This window comes from Hemitrygon akajei, chromosome 28 (genome assembly GCF_048418815.1).
Source record: "Hemitrygon akajei chromosome 28, sHemAka1.3, whole genome shotgun sequence".
Taxonomy (NCBI): Eukaryota; Metazoa; Chordata; class Chondrichthyes; order Myliobatiformes; family Dasyatidae; genus Hemitrygon; species Hemitrygon akajei.
The window spans coordinates 18879108-18894420 of record NC_133151.1 but is presented as its reverse complement, the minus strand read 5'-3'; the positions used below and the strand labels follow the sequence as shown (position 1 = coordinate 18894420).

Here is a 15313-nt window from a genome sequence, read left to right as displayed (position 1 = left end):
CTACATCCACTGGATCTCCCCCGTCTAACTTCCTGGTTACATCCTTGAAAAACTCCAATAGATTAGTCAAGCATGATTTACCCTTGGTAAATCCATGCTGGCTCAGCCCAATCCTATCACTGCTATCTAGATATGCCACTATTTCATCTTTAATAATGGACTCTAGCATCTTCCCCTCTACTGATGTTAGGCTGACAGGTCGATAGTTCTCTGTTTTCTCCCTCCCTCCTTTCTTAAAAAGTGGGATAACATTAGCCATTCTCCAATCCTCAGGAACTGATCCTGTATCTAAGGAACATTGGAAAATGATTACCAATGCATCCGCAATTTCCAGGGCCACCTCCTTTAGTACCCTAGGATGCAGACCATCTGGACCTGGGGATTTGTCAGCCTTCAGTCCCATCAGTCTACTCATCACCGTTTCCTTCCTAATGTCAATCTGTTTAATTTCCTCTGCTACCCTATGTCCTTGGCCCATCCATACATCTGGGAGATTGCTTGTGTCTTCCTTAGTGAAAACAGATCTAAAGTACTCATTAAATTCTTCTGCCATTTCTCTGTTTCCCATAACAATTTCACCCAATTCATTCTTCAAGGGTCCAACATTGTTCTTAACTATCTTCTTTCTCTTCACATACCTAAAAAAGCTTTTGCTATCTTCCTTTATATTCCTGGCTAGCTTGCGTTCGTACCTCATTTTTTTCTCCCTGTATTGCCTTTTTAGTTAAATTCTGTTGTTCCTTAAAAACTTCCCAATCATCTGTCCTCCCACGCACCTTAGCTCTGTCATACTTCCTTTTTTTTTAATGCTATGCAATCTCTGACTTCCTTTGTCAAACACTGTGGCCCCTTTCCCCCCTTTGAATCCTTCCTTCTCTGGGGGATGAACTGATTTTGCACCTTGTGCATTACTCCCAAGAATACCTGCCATTGCTGTTCCACTGTCTTTTCTGCTAGGCTATCCATCCAGTCAACTTTGGCCAGCTCCTCCCTCATGGCTCCATAGTTTTCCCTGTTCAACTACAACACTGACACCTCCGAGCTGCCCTTATCCTTCTCAAATTGCAGATAAAAACTTATCATATTATGATCACTACCTCCTAATGGCTCCTTTACTGCAAGATCGCTTATCAAATCCTGTTCATTACATAACACTACATCCAGAATAGCCTTGTCCCTGGTCGGCTCTCGTACAAGCTGTTCCAAGAATGCATCCCATAGGCACTCTACAAACTCCCTATCCTGTGGTCCAGCACCAACCTGATTCTCCCAGTTCACCTGCATGTTGAAATCCCCCATAACTACTGCGACATTACCTTTGCCACATGCCAATGTTAACTCCCTATTCAACTTGCACCCAATATCCATGCTACTGTTTGGTGGCCTGTAGACAACACCCATTTGGGTCCTTTTGCCCTTACTGTTCCTCAGTTCTATCCACACAGACTCTACTTCTCCTGACCCTATGTCCCCCCTTGCAGAGGACTGAATCTCATTCCTCACCAACAGGGCTACCCCACCCTCTCTGCCCACATTTCTGTCCCTACGATAGCACGTATATCCTTGTACATTCATTTCCCAGGTCTGATCTCCCTGCAGCCATGTCTCCGTTATCCCAACAACATCATAGTTACCCATTCGCACCTGAGCTTCAAGCTCATCCGCCTTATTTCTGACACTTCGTGCATTCAGATATAGAATTTTTAACCCATTTCTCCTCTCTCTGTTTGAATCGCTGCCTATTGTGCTTAACCCAGCTCCCCGAACTCCCATCGGGCTATACGCCCCTAGAATTTTGTTGTCCTTCCTAAATTTACTTATTCTTTCAACACATTTAACTCCATGTTCCGTCAGACCATACCTCTGTACATGTGTCCTCCTTATCACTTGTTCCGCCCCACCTTTCTCTACTACACACTTAATATTCCGGAACCGTGTAGTCCCCACCTGTCCTTTATTCTTCCTCTCGCTATCCTCTCTCACATTCTGGATCCCCGTCCCCTGCAATGGCCGATCTGTTTTCCCTCTCAACCCCATTCTCCCTGAAGCCTTTGAGGCCCCGACTAATCAAGAACCCGTCAAGCTCCGTTTTTAAATGTACCCCCATGACTTGGCCTCCACAGCCGTCTGTGGCAATGAATCCCGCAGATTCACCACCCTCTGGCCAAAGAAATTCCTCCTCATCTCTGTTGTAAATGGACCTCCCTCTATTCTGGGGCTGTGTCCTCTGATCCTAGACTCCCCCACTATAGGAAACGTCCTCTCCACATCCACTCTATCTGTGCCCTCTGGTCCTAGACTCCCCCCACCATAGGAAACATCCTCTCCACATCCACTCTATCTGTGTCCTCTGGTCCCAGACTCCCCCACTATAGGAAATATCCTCTCCATATCCACTCTATCTGTGTCCTCTGGTCCCAGACTCCCCCACTGTAGGAAACATCCTCTCCACATCCACTCTGAGTCCTCTGGTCCTAGACTCCCCCACTCTCGGAAACATCCTCTCCACATCCACTCTATCTGTGTCCTCTGGTCCTAGACTCCCCCACTATAGGAAACATCCTCTCCACATCCACTCTATCTGTGTCCTCTGGTCCTAGACTACCCCACTATAGGAAACATCCTCTCCACATCCACTCTATCTGTGTCCTCTGGTCCCAGACTCCCCCACTATAGGAAACATCCTCTCCATATCCACTCTATCTGTGTCCTCTGGTCCTAGACTCCCCCACTATAGGAAACATCCTCTCCACATCCACTCTATCTGTGTCCTCTGGTCCTAGACTACCCCACTATAGGAAACATCCTCTCCACATCCACTCTATCTGTGTCCTCTGGTCCCAGACTCCCCCACTATAGGAAACATCCTCTCCACATCCACTCTATCTGTGTCCTCTGGTCCCAGACTCCCCCACTATAGGAAACATCCTCTCCACATCCACTCTATCTGTGTCCTCTGGTCCTAGACTCCCCCACTATAGGAAACGTGATGTCTAATCTCTCTACACCTTACAATATTTGCTAAGTTTCAATGAAATTCCCCCTACATTATTCTAAGCTCCAGAGAGTACAAGCCCAGATCGTTCCCAGGATAATTCATGTGAACCTCCTCTGGATCCTCTCCAATGCTAGCACGACCTTTCCGAGATATGAAGTCTAAAACTGCTCATGATACTTCAGCACAGCTAACTGAGGCGCTGATGGATGTATTCAACATCTCTCTGGAGCAATCCATTGTCCTCCCCGTTTTCAAGACAGCAACTATCCAGCACCAAAGAAAGTGACAGAAATTGCCACCATTCGTCATGAACTGCTTTGAATGGCTTTTGTACCTTTTCGTTCAAATCGATGCACTGATGATGCTATGGCATCATCATATGGCCTCCTCTCTGTCCTGTCCCACCTGGAAAATACGGTCCCATATAAGACTACTGTTAATAGACTTCAGTTCAGTGTTCAACACCATCATACCCCAGAAACATGCGGAAACTGTCCTCACTGGGTCTCAAAAACCCCCTCTGCAATTGGATCCTGGACTTCTTAGCAGAAAGGGCCCAGTCAGTCCGCGTGGGCAGCAACGGTTCTTGCCCCGTTACACCGAGCACTGGTGTTCCCCGGGGCTGTTCACACTGCTGACGCACGACTGTCGCGGGATCCAACCCAAACCGTGCCCAGTCTGTGGGTGGCACCACAACAGAGGCTGTGGCCTCAGCGAGAGCGATACGAGACGGAGTGCAGAGAGGAGGTGGAGCGGCTGCTGGGCTGGTGTGAGATGAACAACCCGAGCCTGAACCTGGAGATCCCAAAGGAAATCAGCGTGGACTTCAGGGAGGCAAACACACGGCTCCTCCACAGAGAGAGTGCAACGCTGCACCAAGTTCCTGGGAGTTCACATCGCCGGCCACCTCACCCTAAATATCACTGCCCTGAACAAGAAGGCACAGCAGCACTTCCACATCCCTGAGGGTATTGAGGGTACCCCCCCACCATCCTAACTGACTCTTACAGGAGCACCATTGAGTGTCCCGACAAGTTGCATCTCCATCTGATGTGGGAGCAGCCGAGTACCGGACCGGAAGTCCCCACAGAGAACTGTGAAAATGATCAGCTGAGAGGATCATAGGGGTCTCCCTACCGTCCATCGGGGACGTTTAGCAGTACGAGGTATTATCCAGGATCCCACCTGTCCATCCGGCATCCTCCCTGACTTCCTACCATCAGGCAGGAGACTCCGATTCACAAAGACAGGAACGGTCAGGATGGGAAACAGTTTCTTCCCCCAGGCCATCAGGCTCCTGAACTCCCTGCCGCGTCGCCGGATAATTTGTACTGTGGCCTGCAATATTTAATTTTAGATTGTTTATCTGTGTGTAATTCATTTGTAGATTTTATCCTTACTTGGCTAAGTCATTGTGTTTATGTGTACGGCTGTGCTTTATAACCCTAGACTGGAGTAACATCGTCTCGTTTGACAGTATACATGAATGCAGTTAAATGACAATAAACTTGACTTGACTTGAAGAAAAATGTGGTCTGACCAATGCCTTATTAAGCCACATCATTACATCAGTTTTTAGTGTTCTAGTCATCCTGAAATGAGTGCCAACATTGCATTTGTCAAAGAACACTGAGGCTGTCTACAAGAAGGGTCAGAGCCGTCTCTATTTCCTGAGGAGACTGAGGTCCTTTGACATCTGCCGGACGATGCCCAGGATGTTTTATGAGGCTGTGGTGGCCAGTGCTATCATGTTTGCTGTTGTGTGCTGGGGCAGCAGACACCAACAGAATCAACAAACTCATTCGTAAGGCCAGTGATGTTGTGGGGGTGGAACTGGACTCTCTGACGGCAGTGTCTGAAAAGAGGATGCTGTCTAAGTTGCATGCCATCTCGGACAATGTCTCCCATCCACTCCATAATGTACTGGTTAGGCACAGGAGTACATTCAGCCAGAGACTCATTCCACCGAGATGTAACACTGAGTGTCATAGGAAGTCATTCCTGCCTGTGGCCATCAAACTTTACAACTCCTCTCTCGGAGTGTCAGACACCCTGAGCCAATATGTTGGTCCTGGACTTATTTCCACTTGGCATGATTAACTTATCATTATTTAATTATTTATGGTTTTATATCGCTATATTTCTTCACTATTCTTGGTGCGACTGTAACGAAACCCAATTTCTCTTGGGATCAATAAAGTCTGTTTGTCTGTCTGTCTTACTGCTGACTCAACCGACAACGTAAATTTGAAGATTCTCATCACCCTCCCCAGTCCAGGAATGCGCGACCACAAAGGCTGGTGGCAGCTTTTTTTACATATTCACGGAAACGAGGGTGGCGTGGCAGCCTAGAAAATCAGGGTTAGCAGCGCTGCCTGCAAGGGGCTTGTATGTTCCCCTCTTGACTGCCCCACCTTCCCTTGGCTGCTCCAGATGCCCCCCACATTCCCAAAGTATACACGGGTTAAGGTTAGCAAGTCGTGGGGTGGGCCGTGTTGGCACCGGACAACACCTGAGGCTGCCTCCAGCACCTTCCTCGCTGATCTAATTTGGGGCAAACAACACATTCCACGGCAAGTCTTGATGTACATGTGATAACAGAGCAGAGCTCAACATGCCAGGACACTTTTGATCTCATGTTTTATATTTAGTGTTCCTCACGCAGGAGGGGCGAGGTTGATATTTTTCTCTGAACGGGTTCCGTGGTGTTTCTTTGTTTCGTGACTGTCTTTGGGGACGACGATTCTCGGGGTTGTACACTGCGTACAAACTTTGATAATAAATGTATTTTGGATCTTTACTACATAAACCTGAGTCTGACTTCAACAGTGCTGTTTTGAGTTAATGAGAGGAATTACCTTTAAAATTATGAGATTAGCTTTATTTCTGAGTTTGATTTACACGTGGTAAACCTGAATTTAAAGGGGCCGCACGTGGGTGTCCACGTCTCTACCAAAGGAGGTGTAAGGTGCTCCTTTCCCTCTGCCAGCCTGCAGGTCACCCTTGGGCGAGGTGTAGCTTGCAGCTCCTCGATCAGGGTGATGTGAAGCCAGCGGAGCAGGTCGTACAGACAGCCGGTGCATATCACAAGCCCTGGTTATGCAACCACTGACCCCAGGCTCGACAATCTCTGGGGAGTACTGATAATCGCCAGAGGTGTCACCCACCTTGTAAAGACGCTGTTCAGAAGTCGGCAGTAGAAAACCACTTCTGTAGAAAAATTTGTCAAGAACAATCATGATCAAAAGACCACGATGGCCCAATGTCACACGACAGGACAACATCCAAGGTAGTATATTGGATTTGTAGGAGAAACCAGAGAATGGTGGTAGTGGACTAGTGGAGTGATGCAGGGAATTGGTGCTGGGTCTGTTGTTGTTTGTCATTTAATCAATGTTCTGACGTGGTTAACCAGATCAGCAAATTTGAAGATGACACCAAGATTGGGGGGGGGGGGGGGGGGGGGGAGGGGTGGGTAGTGGACAGCAGGGAGGGCTATCGAGACTTGCAGAGGGATCTCTATCGACTGAATAAAAGCAGAGAGAATTTAGTGTGGTGGTGAACTTGTGCCATTTATTACCACAGGCAGCTGTGGGGGCAAAATCGTTGGGTGTATTCAAGGCAGAGCTTGACTGGACATGGCATCAGAGGTTACAGGGAGAAGGCCGGGGAACGTGGCTGAGGAAGGGGGGGGGGGGTAAGAGAAGGGTCAGCCATGATTAAATGGCAGAACAGACTGAATAGGCTAAATGACCTAATTCTGCTCCTAGGACTTATTGTCAGACAAGAGTGAAGTTTTGCACTTTGGGAGGATTAACCAGGGCAGGTCTTACAAAGTAAACGGTAGGGCATTGAGGAGTGTGGTAAAACAGAGGGATCTGGGGATATCGGTCCATCATTCGTTGAAAGTGGTGTCACGGGTAGATAGAGTTGTAAACAAAACTTCATAAATCAAAGTATTGAGTACAGGAGAGGGGATGTTATGTTGAAGTTGTATAAGACATTGGTGAGGCCTAATTTGGACTATAGTGTGCAGTTTTGGTCATTTAAAGGAAAGATATAAACAAGGTTGAACGGAGTACAGGGAAAATTTACAAAGGTGTTGCCACGTCTGGAGGACCCGAGTTATAAGATTGAGTAGGTTAGGACTTTATTCCTTGGAACATAGAAGATTGAGGGGAGATTTGATAGAGGTTGGGTGGGACTACAATCAGAGGGGTTAAGGGTGAAAGGTTAAGTTTAAGAGGAGCATGAGGGGAAACTTCACTCAGAGGGCGGTGAGAGTGTGGAACAAGCTGCCAGTGGGAGTGGTGAATGTGAGCTTGATTTCAACATTTAAGGGAAGTTTGGATAGGTACATGGATGGGAGGGGTATGGAGTGATATGGTCCCAGTGCAGGTCGATGGGAATAGGCAGTTTAAATGGTTTTGGCATGGATTAGATGGGCTGAAGGGCCTGATTCTGTGCTATACTGCTCTGTAGGGCACATAATGATGATAAGTATTTTTATTTATAAATTGCAATGTATACACAATAAAGACAATCTCCATCTTTAACTGAATACAGCACCATTAGATTCAGATTCACATGTACATTGAAATGAAATGCAGTGAAATGCCTCCTTTCCTGTCAGATTCCTCTTCCTTCAACCCTTTAGCTTTCCTACACACTTGAGCTTCACCCATCGCCTTCTGAGACTGACCCACGAGCCTCAAACTGCAGTGACCCCAGGCCCCCGTGACCCCTTCGTGCTTCGAACCTTACTGCTTAGCATTCCCAAAGAGCGTGGCGAGGCTGATGGGATGAGGATACAAAGGCACGCTGGGAGGCCCATTCCCAAAGCCTAGCCAAAGAGAGTTAAGTGCGTCTGCTGGTTAATGCAAAGAGCACGCAATGCAAGAACCAGCTTGTTTGTCAGACAGCAATACATATTTTTTTAAAAATTCACTGGAGGAACTCAGCAGGTCAGGCAGCCATCTGTGGAGGCAGATAGAGGATCAACACTTCAGCCCAATGCCCTACGTCATGACCAGAATCGTTCACCGTCTCTCTGCCTCTACAGATGCTGACCGACCCTCCAAGTTCCCTCGCCTCTTTTATGGTGGGGTAGAGGTTAGCGCATCGCTTTCCGACGCGAGCAAGATCGGGGTGCAATTCCTGCCGCTGTAAGGAGTTTGTATGTTCTCCCTGTGACAGCGTGGGCTTCTTCTAGGTGCTCCCACAGCCCGAAAACGTACAGACTAGGGTTTGTGAGTTGTGGGCATGCCACGTTGGCACCGGAAGCATGGCGACGGTGTGCTGGGCACATCCTGCGCCGTATCTCAAATAAAATAATTAAATGAAACTTGCAGTGAAATGTGTTGTTTGAACTGAGGTGACTTTGGAGTGGCGAAGGAGGAGCTGCATACCCTCTCACAGCTGGGTTATGTGCCTGTATTTGCAGTACGGTGTCCCAGTCTGGTCGCCTCATTATCGGAAGGATGTGGAAGCTTTAGAGAGGGCACAGAGGAGATTCACCAGGATGCTGCCTGGATTAGAGAGGGTGCAGAGGAGACTCACCAGGATGCTGCCTGGATTAGAGAGGGTGCAGAGGAGATTCACCAGGACGCTGCCTGGATTAGAGAGGGTGCAGAGGAGATTCACCAGGACGCTGCCTGGATTAGAGAGGGTGCAGAGGAGATTCACCAGGACGCTGCCTGGATTAGAGAGGGTGCAGAGGGGATTCACCAGGATGCTGCCTGGATTAGAGAGGGTGCAGAGGAGATTCACCAGGATGCTGCCTGGATTAGAGAGGGTGCAGAGGAGATTCACCAGGACGCTGCCTGGATTAGAGGGGGTGCAGAGGAGATTCACCAGGATGCTGCTTGGATTAGAGAGGGTGCAGAGGGAGATTCACCAGGATGCTGTCTGGATTAGAGAGGGTGCAGAGGAGATTCACCAGGACGCTGCCTGGATTAGAGGGGGTGCAGAGGAGATTCACCAGGATGCTGCTTGGATTAGAGAGGGTGCAGAGGAGATTCACCAGGATGCTGTCTGGATTAGAGAGGGTGCAGAGGAGATTCACCAGGACGCTGCCTGGATTAGAGAGGGTGCAGAGGAGATTCACCAGGATGCTGCTTGGATTAGAGAGCTCGTCTTAAGAGGAGAGGTTGAGCGAGCTGGGGCTTTTTTCTTTAAAGAGGTGACTTGATAGAAGTATACAAGATAATAAGAGGCATAGAGTGAGTAGAGAGGGGCAGCCAGAGACTCTTTCCCAGGGTGGATATGGCTAATACTAGGGGGCATATTTGTAGGTGACTGGAGGAAATTATCGGGGAGGGGCATGATAGGTGGTTCATTCCTTCTCTTCCCCCCCCCCCCCAAATAGGTGCATGGAGCGCCCTGCCAGGGTCGGGGGTATTACAGAGAGAGCAGGGTTTCCCCAACCTTTTTTATGCCACGTAGCCTTACCATTAATTGAGGAGTCCACGGTATTAGGAGGATTTAAGAAACTCTTAGATAGTCCTCTGTTTATCTATCATTCAGGTGGAATGATAGGAGAGAATGGTTAGATTGGTCTTAGAGTGGGCTGAAAGATCGGCCCAACATCGTGGATCGAAAGGCCCTCACTATTCCAAGGACTCACACAGACAGGTTCTGAACATTCACACAGAATCCTGCTCTTCGCCAGTAACGAAACCAGCCTTCTCATTCCCCAGAGGCCGCCCCTTTCACACAGCAGCATTTGACAATTGCCATGCACCGTCGGCCGCGATCACTCCCACCAGAACGGCAGACGCCCGGCCAGGCAACCCCGAAACGCGCGGGGGGAATCAACGCACGCAAATGAAATTCAGCCACGTTTTATTTAGAAATCAGAGGGTTGAACTAATTGGGAGCTGGTTGAAGAATTGCCCAAGACAAAGAATTTAAACATTTACCCATTAGGACTAAACAAAAATTTTGCCTGGAAGCTGCCAAGCTGGACTCTTGCTGCCTTTGAGCGTTACCTGAAGTTCGACCGACTCCAACAACAGAGATAACTAGGTACTCCAAACGGCCGCGCCTGCGAGGAGCAAGGTCTCTCGACGAGGGTGGCGTGTGTTTTGGTCCCCGATCTGTTGTGTGTGTTTTTAAAAAAAAAAAAAGAAAGCGGAAGGGATAGATGGGACCAAAGACGAAGAACACATTGGCACTTCAAACACTCCCTGGGACAAGGACAGCACAAGTAAGACACAGGAGAAAACTTGCTCGACACCAGTGCGCCAGACAAACCTGCAGCAGGGTTAGGACAGAGGACGGGCAAGGACGCTGGCCTGCAAAGTGCAGGGGATTCAGGCTCGCGATGAGCAGTTAAGTGACCATTTTCTCTCCTGTAGCATGGCATTCTTGCATCAGGTAAAGATGCATTTATAAATAACAAGCAGCAGAGGGGAGTTAATATTCCAGGTCTAAGACCTTTAAGTGCTAGTAAACCAGTACATCACTTTCCCCTGCCGGTGCTGCCTGACCTGCTGAGTATTACCAGTAGTTCGTTTGGATTTAACTAGCCCTGGAGAGCTGGCAATTGCAAGACACCTTTTAAGATGGCAAGTGGACCTCCGGCTTCCGAGGCTCATCTTCAGGGGACAGAATCAAGTTGAGGCGGGGGGAATTCACAGAGAGAAGCGTTGATTTGGGCAGGGGGATCATCTAGTTCTGCAGAGTCAACACCGGGAGAGTTAAGAGTCAACTGTAGTGGGGGGGTGGGGGGGGTGGGAGAAGGTCACAACAGAGGAGGGGGGGGGTCTATCTGCAGTGAGAGTTCGAGTAGTTGCAAACTTATGACAGGCCTCCCCGCCCACCCTGTACAGATTCTCCGGGGTTGGGTGAGAGTGATAATGCATGCACCCTTAAATTGGTGGGAGAAAGGTCAGAATGCAGGAACTCTTGCTGTCCGCTGAGCCTGTCGCCAAATTGTTGGGGTGCTTAAGACTCAAGACAAAATTTTTTTTAAATGAGGGGAAAAAAAACTGGCAGCAAACAGGACTGCCGACATTCCATCGCCCCAGCCCCCAAAACAATGGGAACATGATGATGAATCGCACCTCAACATACACACGCGCGCACGCACACACACGCACACAGTGGAAACAATTAACTACTGTTCTTCTCGCAACGTGCTCAGGCAGTTTCTCAGGAGCAGCAGGTTGGCCTGGAAGGGGGGAAAAAAAAAGGAAAAATAATGAAAGACATCGCCCTGTTTCCAAATCGCCTCGCAGCTTGCTGCACTGCTGAAGCGCCTTTCTCTTCGCAAAAAAAAATACTTGCAGATCAAGAGTTTAACCGGGGAGGAGATTCGTGCCGTTGGGTTGGAGGCTACCCAGAGGAAATAAGAGGTGTTGCTCCTCCAACTGAGGGGGCCCTCATTGTGGCAGAAGGGGAGGCCATGGACCCCCCAGTGGTTTGAGTGTGTTACAAATATTTAACCTCAGTCCTTAGATGTCTTAAAAAAATTGAGAGAAAATATCCGAGCTCGGGGCTGGAGGCAGAATGGGAGGGCAGCTGGGTCACCCAGGCCAAACAGGGTCAAAGGGTAGAGGTCAGACTAAGAGTGGTCCACCGGTCCTCCAGGTTCAGGGTTAACAATCCTGACTGGTCAAACAAAACTGCTACAGAAACAGCAATGAAGAATCCTTCTACATCGGAGTGTGACGGTATTCCTGACTCTCCGCCCGGGACCTGCGTGACTGACAGGGGTAAAAACCGAGAGGAAGCTACTGACATGGTGAAGGAAACCCTGAACACCAGAGATGGGGAGGCTTCATTGCTGCCCCAAACGCCAGTGGCGTAACGGGGAGTAAGGAAGTAAAGGCTTTTAAAACAAAGGTGGGAAAATTTAAAAACACTGAGGGAACATTTAAAAAAAAATTACTTAATTGAGGATCAGAGCATGATAGCAAAATTAAATAAACCGCTGTAACAAGAGATTCTGCAAACGTTGGAAATCCCAGAGCAACACACACACCAAAAATGCTGGAGGTGGGCAGAATAAACAGTCGAAGGGCCGAGACCCTTCATCGGGACTGAGAAGGACGAGGGAAAGATGCCAGGATAAAAAGGTGGGGTGGGAAAACAGGCTACGTGGAAGGTGATAGGTGAAGTCAGGTGGGTGGGAAAGGTCAAGGGCTGGTGAAGAAAGGATACGATAGGGAGAGGAGAGTGGACTGTGGGAGAAAGGGGACCCGGGAGAAGTTATAGGCAGGCGAGAAGTGAAAGGCCAGAGTGGGGAATGGGGGAAAGGGGCAGAAACATCCACCGGAAGGAGAAATTGATACTCACGCCATCAGGTTGGAGGCTACCCAGACAAAATACAAGGTGTTGCTCCTCCACCCTGAAGGTGTCACCAACTCGGCACAAGAGGCCACGGATTGACACACATTGGAGTGGGAATGGAAATTAAACATCTGGCCACCGGGAAGTCCTTTTGAGATGCAAGTTGTGGAAATGCTCGGAGGTGGGTGGGGAGGGGGAGGGAAGGGGTACAAGCTGACAGGTGACAGATGAGATCAGTTTGGGGGTGGGGGGAGAGAGTTGAAGCCGGAAAGGGCTGAAGAAGGGTCTCGGAACAAAATGTCGACTGTTTATTTCCGTCTCTAGATGCTGCCTGACCTGCTGAGCTCAAGACAACGAGCAGAGATCTACCAAAATAAAAACACACCACCACACACAAATTGGATCTGGGTGTCTCCGGCAAGGCAAGGTGCTATTATCCTTCCGAATGCCCCTTGAGAAGGGAGGCAGAAGCAAGATTCTCCGCAAGGAGCTTGCACGCTCTCCCCGTGACCACGTGGGATTCCTTCAGGTGCTCCGGTTTCCTCCAGAGTCGAAAGGCAAGACGTACGAGATAGGGTTAGAGAGTTTTGGGTATGCCATGTTGGCGCCAGGAACTCGGTGACCCTTGCGGGCTGCCCCCAGCACCTCCTTGGGCCTCGTTGCTTGTTAATGCAAATGACGCACTTCACTGTGTCTTAATGTACAAAAAAAAAAGCTGATTTATGTCTTTAATCAGGTACGTGGATAGGAAGGGTCTGGAGCAGCAGTTCCCAACCTTTCTTTTAAAATGCAATGTACTGATACCATTAAGCAAGGGGGTCAACGGACCCCAGGTTGGGGATCCCTGATTCAGAGGGAGACAAACCAAATGGGATCAGCTTAAATGGGAATCTTGGCTGGCAGAGAGCAGATGGGCCAAAGGGCCTGAGTCTGTGCTGGGACTGAAGTTTCTCGACAGAGGGGCGTGATAACACATTGCGATTGACGGTCAATCTCGATCCCAATGAATGATCGGGGGGGGGGGGGGCAGACCGGACACTTGTTTATTTCTCTCCAGATGTTAATTGCAAAGGTAGCTCGATTTAAAGGTTTTAAAGACTCAGTTTACTCGTCACGGGTTCATTGAAACATACACCTTCCTTCCCTGCACCCCAAAAGGCGGGGTTTCCCCAGTTGCCTCCTATTTCAATTTGACTTTCTGACGTGGCCTCCTCTACTGTCAAGATGAGGCTAGACTCAGGTTGGAGGAACAACACCTCGTATTCCATCTGGGTTAGCCGCCAACATGATGGCATGAACATCGATTTCTTGAACTTCTGTTAATTTCTTCCCTCTCCCTCTTTTTCGCTTTTTGCCCTATTCTGGTTCCCCCTTCACCCTGTCTCTTCTCATCTGTCCATGCCCTCCCCTGGTTCCCCTCTCCTTCCCTTTCGCCCGTGGTCCATTCTCCTCTCCAATCAAATTTCATCCTCTCCAGTCCTTTACCTCTTCCACCCATCATCTCCCAGCTTCTGACATCATTCCCTCTCTCCCACCCACCTGGCAGCTTGTCCTCCTCCCCCTCATCTTCCTCCGCCTTCCTTCTCCTCCCTCTCCAGTATGGAGGAAGGATCTCAGCCCAAAATTCCAACTGTTTATTCCCCTCCATGGATGCTGCCCCACCTGCTCTTCCTCCGGCGTTTTGTGTGTACTGCTCTGGATTCCCAGCGTCTGCAGAAACGTGTTATCTGCGTCAACGATCAACACAGTCAGAGGACTGTGCTGAGGTCAGCCTGCAAGTGTCGCCGTGTTCCCAGCGCCAACATAACACGCCCGCAACTCGATAAACCCGACCCTAACTCGCGTGCCTTTGGAATGCGGGAGGGATCCGGAGCACGTGGTCAGGTTTGCCCTAGAGCACATGGTGGAGGGACAGTGCTACCCACCTTGGCGTGTTTCAGCTGCAGTTCGGTCATCTCAATCATGTTTTTTCTGAAGGCGGAGACTCTGCGAACTTTGAAGTCTGTGAGTTCTGCGGAGGAAGCAAGTGGAGGTGAGACTGGCAGAGACAGAGTCCTACCTGGGGAAGGAAAATTTCACACACACATTCTGATCGTCACTTGGGACTTGACACACACACAGACCCTCACTGGGGGGCAGATCTCACACACACAGACACACAACTCTGACCCTCAATGGGGGACGGGTTACACCTCCCACCCCAACAGGGACAGGACGCAAACCCCCTCCCAAGACTCTACCCCTCACCCATCCACCAGCCCCCACCACATCAGTCGGATGTGGGAGGAGAGTGAAACCCAGACAGTCACAGGGAACGACAGCACAGGACAGGCTCTTCGGCCCACAATGTTGTGCTGACCCTTTAACCTACTCCAGGATTGATCTAACCCTTCCCTCCCATGTATCCTTCCACTTTTCCTATCGTCCATGAACCCAAGAGTCTCTGAAACAACCGCTCCTGGCAGTGCATCTCAGACACTCTGTGTGTAAAAAAAAAAATACCCCAGACATCTCTCCTACACTTTCCTCCAATCATCTTAAAATTGTGCTCCCTGGTAAGATGTCTCTGGCTGCCCACTCGACCCGTGCCTCAATCTACGATGGAGAACGTGCAAACTCCACACAGACAGTACAAGAGGCTGGGACTGAACTTGGATCTGTGAGCAGCGGCTGTACCTGGAGTTACTATGATTAACAAGTCCCCAGTTTCCTCCCACGTCCCACAGACGTGCGGGTCGGTGAGTTATAATGGCCGCTGTAGCTTAGTTAAGTGGCAGGGAAGAATTGAAGGGGAGACGACCGATGTGTGAGGGGAGAATAAGAGGTGGAAGAGCGAGAGAGCGAATGTGACTACTGGCATTGGTGCAAACCTCTGCTCTGTGCTTGAAGGCCAGTGATATGGACGGGAATAAAGGACACCCATCGTTGTTCCAGCAGGAGAGCCAGTCAGTCGGTGTGCTCAGAGTTTGAACCACAGGGTCTCGTCATCGGCTGGTCCAGGAACCAGAAGAAGGAAAAACT

The 15313-nt window shown here is 49.4% G+C and overlaps 1 protein-coding gene across 1 annotated transcript in view; it reads right to left on the bottom strand.

Annotated features, from left to right (window-relative positions):
• Nucleotides 1-9824: 9824 nt before the first annotated feature.
• The window catches only part of LOC140717736 (sorting nexin-32-like), a 62134-nt gene continuing 56645 nt past the window's right edge, over nt 9825-15313 (bottom strand). The window contains exons 12-13 of the mRNA XM_073031451.1: nt 14218-14303; nt 9825-11171 (exon numbers count right to left, since the gene is read on the bottom strand). Of these exons, the coding sequence (XP_072887552.1) occupies nt 11118-11171; nt 14218-14303 (140 nt within the window). The 3' untranslated portion in view covers nt 9825-11117. The remainder of the gene's footprint in view (nt 11172-14217; nt 14304-15313) is intronic.